Genomic DNA, 5000 nt, shown 5'->3' on the forward strand with positions numbered 1-5000 from the left:
TATTAAACAAAGACTCTGTCTTAGACACTTCCAAGTACTTATTAACAGATGACAATTTAGATATAATACTTTTGCAATACCCATATTTTGGTGGCTGTTAATACTTCTCCCGAGTTTACGTTGTTTGATTAAATTTAATTTGTGCTGTAAAGGCTTGTCGCTCACTAAGCGAAATGAATTGATGAAGACAAAACAACAAAACAGTATAAGGGGTAGGATAATAAGGTCCAACACTAAAACCTCGGAGCTCCTTATAGTCCCTTGTTAAATGACAATCATATAAATCAGGATTTAACGTTATCAGTTTATGAAAATATGGGAAGTGAAAAAAAAAAAAAAAATGTTTTGATAACCATAGTCCAGAAAACTAAAATTACGTAATACATACTAGTTTTTACCTGAAGGTCAGTCTCTGGTATCGTACGGTAAAAATTGCATATAACTTTTTGATACACATAAGGAAAGTAAAAATCATAGAGGCATTACTTGCCACTTTTATTGATATTCCATTTTTTGCTAACATTTTTGGATTTTTTGTTAGTTACACTTTTTTTTTGTTTTGTTTTTGTTTTGCTTGGTTAATCAAATGTACAGATTGCATATGTACATAGGTTCCATTAGGCTGTTCGGGTACATTGCCGGTCGTCTACTATGTTCGATACAAAAAGATAATGAAAGTGAATGCATGAGAAACCAAACCATAACCTAAACCCGCTCAGAAATAATGAGTCCCACTTTACAGAGAATTGTGCAAAAGGCAGTTCTCAATTTTAATAAATAAAACTGAGATATGTAATTTCATGAAAGCATCTGCTTTTAGCATGAAATTTAAGAAAAATGATTTTCAGAGTTTGAGCAAGAATAAAGCCTTATCCCACATGGCCGATATGTATATATATATTTTTTTGCAATTAACGAACAGCTGTAAACACATAACCATATTTGGGGCTGTTGACAGCAGAATACTGGTGAAGGAGAACATCGCCTACGACCTGCGATGTGTGACTCCCAGATGTTGCTGATCCTGCAGCCTTCGTTATAACTACAGGACTGGCAGTTTGAACAACTGTAACACCGCTTGGTCTCGAAGGTGACGAATACGCAGGTGACACAACTGCTGCAGGTGTTGCGTCTCCTACAATTGCTTTGGGTTCAAAGACTCCTTCGGGCAAAAATCCAGTTTTTCTTCCAGCTACAAAGTTAACAGTATGTTCTTTTCCATCTTCATCTACGTAGGTATAGCTTCCGACAATGTTGCCATCAGCATCAGCTTCTTCAGTCCGTGAATAACTATCAGAATCAAAGGAAAATTTGTATGAAGCATCTGCCCGAATGTCTGCAATGTCGCTCCCCTCTCCAGACTTCAGCAGAGGTGAGACTCCTGCTAGAGCATTAGCTTCTTCTTCAGAAAGAACAGGGAGAATGCGTCCAGTTGGAATTCCAGTTTCTGCACCTGGAACAGGTGGTCCTTGAGGAAGGGAGTCTCCTTCAGCAATGTAACCGGTATCAGCTCCGGCAACATACTGGATTTGCCTATTTACATTATCATCAGCAATAAAGGAATACCTTCCCCTGACGTTGTTGAGAGCATCTGCACTTTCATGTCGTGAGCTACTCTGAGTCTCGTAGGAGAAAGAATAACTTCCATCATCAAGAGCAGAGCTTCGTACTTGTGCTTCCTCAACTGGTGCTGCTGGGGCAACGGGTCTTGAAGGGGCAGCAGATCGTGAAGGAGTAGGAGCAACATAGGTTGTAGCTGCACTCTTTGTTGACACAACACTTGGGCTGGAAGACTGAATTCGAGAGCCAAAATCAGCATCTGGAGCAACAGGTAAGTGGTCACCTTCAGCAACAAAACCGGTAGCAGATCCAGCAACATAGTTCACAGTCCTTCTAATTCCATCATCAGCATCAAAGCTGAAAGTTCCCTGTACGTTAAGGTTGGGATCAGCACTTTCGGACCGCGAGCTTTGACCAGCATCATAACTGAAAGAGTAAGAGGCGTCCCTTGCAGTGGAGTCACGTGGGGAACTGTAGGTGGCACCAGTCGAAGGGCTACCACTTGAGGAACTGTAGGTGGCACCAGTCGAAGGGCTACCACTTGAGGAACTGTAGGTGGCACCAATCGAAGGGCTAGCACCTGCAGAACCAGAAGTGGCAGCGGCAAGCTTGTTAGCCTCTTCTTCAGACAGAACAGGAAGAATGCGTCCAGTTGGAATACCAGTCTCTGCACCTGGAACAGGTGGTCCTTGAGGAAGAGAGTCTCCTTCAGCTATGTAACCGGTGTCAGCTCCGGCAACATACTGGATTTGCCTATTTACATTATCATCAGCAATAAAGGAATACCTTCCCCTGACGTTGTTGAGAGCATCTGCACTTTCATGTCGTGAACTACTCTGAGTCTCGTAGGAGAAAGAATAACTTCCATCATCAAGAGCAGAGCTTCGTACTTGTGCTTCCTCAACTGGTGCTGCTGGGGCAACGGGTCTTGAAGGGGCAGCAGATCGTGAAGGAGTAGGAGCAACATAGGTTGTAGCTGCACTCTTTGTTGACACAACACTTGGGCTGGAAGACTGAATTCGAGAGCCAAAATCAGCATCTGGAGCAACAGGTAAGTGGTCACCTTCAGCAACAAAACCGGTAGCAGATCCAGCAACATAGTTCACAGTCCTCCTAATTCCATCATCAGCATCAAAGCTGAAAGTTCCCTGTACGTTAAGGTTGGGATCAGCACTTTCGGACCGCGAGCTTTGACCAGCATCATAACTGAAAGAGTAAGAGGCGTCCCTTGCAGTGGAGTCACGTGGGGAACTGTAGGTGGCACCAGTCGAAGGGCTACCACTTGAGGAACTGTAGGTGGCACCAGTCGAAGGGCTAGCACCTGCAGAACCAGAAGTGGCAGCGGCAAGCTTGTTAGCCTCTTCTTCAGACAGAACAGGAAGAATGCGTCCAGTTGGAATACCAGTCTCTGCACCTGGAACAGGTGGTCCTTGAGGAAGAGAGTCTCCTTCAGCAATGTAACCGGTGTCAGCTCCAGCAACATACTGGATTTGCCTATTTACATTATCATCAGCAATAAAGGAATACCTTCCCCTGACATTGTTGAGAGCATCTGCTGTTTCGTGGCGTGAGCTTCTCTGAGTCTCGTAGGAGAAAGAGTAGCTTCCATCAGCAAGAGCAGAGCTTCGTACTTGTGCTTCCTCAACTGGTGCTGCTGGGGCAACGGGTCTTGAAGGGGCAGCAGATCGTGAAGGAGTAGGAGAAACATAGGTTGTAGCTGCACTCTTTGTTGACACAACACTTGGGCTGGAAGACTGAATTCGAGAGCCAAAATCAGCATCTGGAGCAACAGGTAAGTGGTCACCTTCAGCAACAAAACCGGTAGCAGATCCAGCAACATAGTTCACAGTCCTTCTAATTCCATCATCAGCATCAAAGCTGAAAGTTCCCTGTACGTTAAGGTTGGGATCAGCACTTTCGGACCGCGAGCTTTGACCAGCATCATAACTGAAAGAGTAAGAGGCGTCCCTTGTCACGTGGGGAACTGTAGGTGGCACCAGTCGAAGGGCTACCACTTGAGGAACTGTAGGTGGCACCAGTCGAAGGGCTACCACTTGAGGAACTGTAGGTGGCACCAATCGAAGGGCTAGCACCTGCAGAACCAGAAGTGGCAGCGGCAAGCTTGTTAGCTTCTTCTTCAGAAAGAACAGGGAGAATGCGTCCAGTTGGAATTCCAGTTTCTGCACCTGGAACAGGTGGTCCTTGAGGAAGGGAGTCTCCTTCAGCAATGTAACCGGTATCAGCTCCGGCAACATACTGGATTTGCCTATTTACATTATCATCAGCAATAAAGGAATACCTTCCCCTGACGTTGTTGAGAGCATCTGCACTTTCATGTCGTGAGCTACTCTGAGTCTCGTAGGAGAAAGAATAACTTCCATCATCAAGAGCAGAGCTTCGTACTTGTGCTTCCTCAACTGGTGCTGCTGGGGCAACGGGTCTTGAAGGGGCAGCAGATCGTGAAGGAGTAGGAGCAACATAGGTTGTAGCTGCACTCTTTGTTGACACAACACTTGGGCTGGAAGACTGAATTCGAGAGCCAAAATCAGCATCTGGAGCAACAGGTAAGTGGTCACCTTCAGCAACAAAACCGGTAGCAGATCCAGCAACATAGTTCACAGTCCTTCTAATTCCATCATCAGCATCAAAGCTGAAAGTTCCCTGTACGTTAAGGTTGGGATCAGCACTTTCGGACCGCGAGCTTTGACCAGCATCATAACTGAAAGAGTAAGAGGCGTCCCTTGCAGTGGAGTCACGTGGGGAACTGTAGGTGGCACCAGTCGAAGGGCTACCACTTGAGGAACTGTAGGTGGCACCAGTCGAAGGGCTACCACTTGAGGAACTGTAGGTGGCACCAATCGAAGGGCTAGCACCTGCAGAACCAGAAGTGGCAGCGGCAAGCTTGTTAGCCTCTTCTTCAGACAGAACAGGAAGAATGCGTCCAGTTGGAATACCAGTCTCTGCACCTGGAACAGGTGGTCCTTGAGGAAGAGAGTCTCCTTCAGCTATGTAACCGGTGTCAGCTCCGGCAACATACTGGATTTGCCTATTTACATTATCATCAGCAATAAAGGAATACCTTCCCCTGACGTTGTTGAGAGCATCTGCACTTTCATGTCGTGAACTACTCTGAGTCTCGTAGGAGAAAGAATAACTTCCATCATCAAGAGCAGAGCTTCGTACTTGTGCTTCCTCAACTGGTGCTGCTGGGGCAACGGGTCTTGAAGGGGCAGCAGATCGTGAAGGAGTAGGAGCAACATAGGTTGTAGCTGCACTCTTTGTTGACACAACACTTGGGCTGGAAGACTGAATTCGAGAGCCAAAATCAGCATCTGGAGCAACAGGTAAGTGGTCACCTTCAGCAACAAAACCGGTAGCAGATCCAGCAACATAGTTCACAGTCCTCCTAATTCCATCATCAGCATCAAAGCTGAAAGTTC

The 5000-nt window shown here is 45.9% G+C and overlaps 1 protein-coding gene across 1 annotated transcript in view; it reads right to left on the bottom strand.

Annotated features, from left to right (window-relative positions):
* Positions 1-478: 478 nt before the first annotated feature.
* Positions 479-5000, bottom strand: part of LOC125041263 — a 7613-nt gene continuing 3091 nt past the window's right edge. The window contains exons 2-3 of the mRNA XM_047636099.1: positions 3860-5000; positions 479-3816 (exon numbers count right to left, since the gene is read on the bottom strand). The exon at positions 3860-5000 is cut by the window's right edge and continues 928 nt beyond it. Of these exons, the coding sequence (XP_047492055.1) occupies positions 912-3816; positions 3860-5000 (4046 nt within the window). The 3' untranslated portion in view covers positions 479-911. The remainder of the gene's footprint in view (positions 3817-3859) is intronic.

Source organism: Penaeus chinensis, chromosome 30 (assembly GCF_019202785.1).
Source record: "Penaeus chinensis breed Huanghai No. 1 chromosome 30, ASM1920278v2, whole genome shotgun sequence".
In the NCBI taxonomy this organism is placed as follows: Eukaryota; Metazoa; Arthropoda; class Malacostraca; order Decapoda; family Penaeidae; genus Penaeus; species Penaeus chinensis.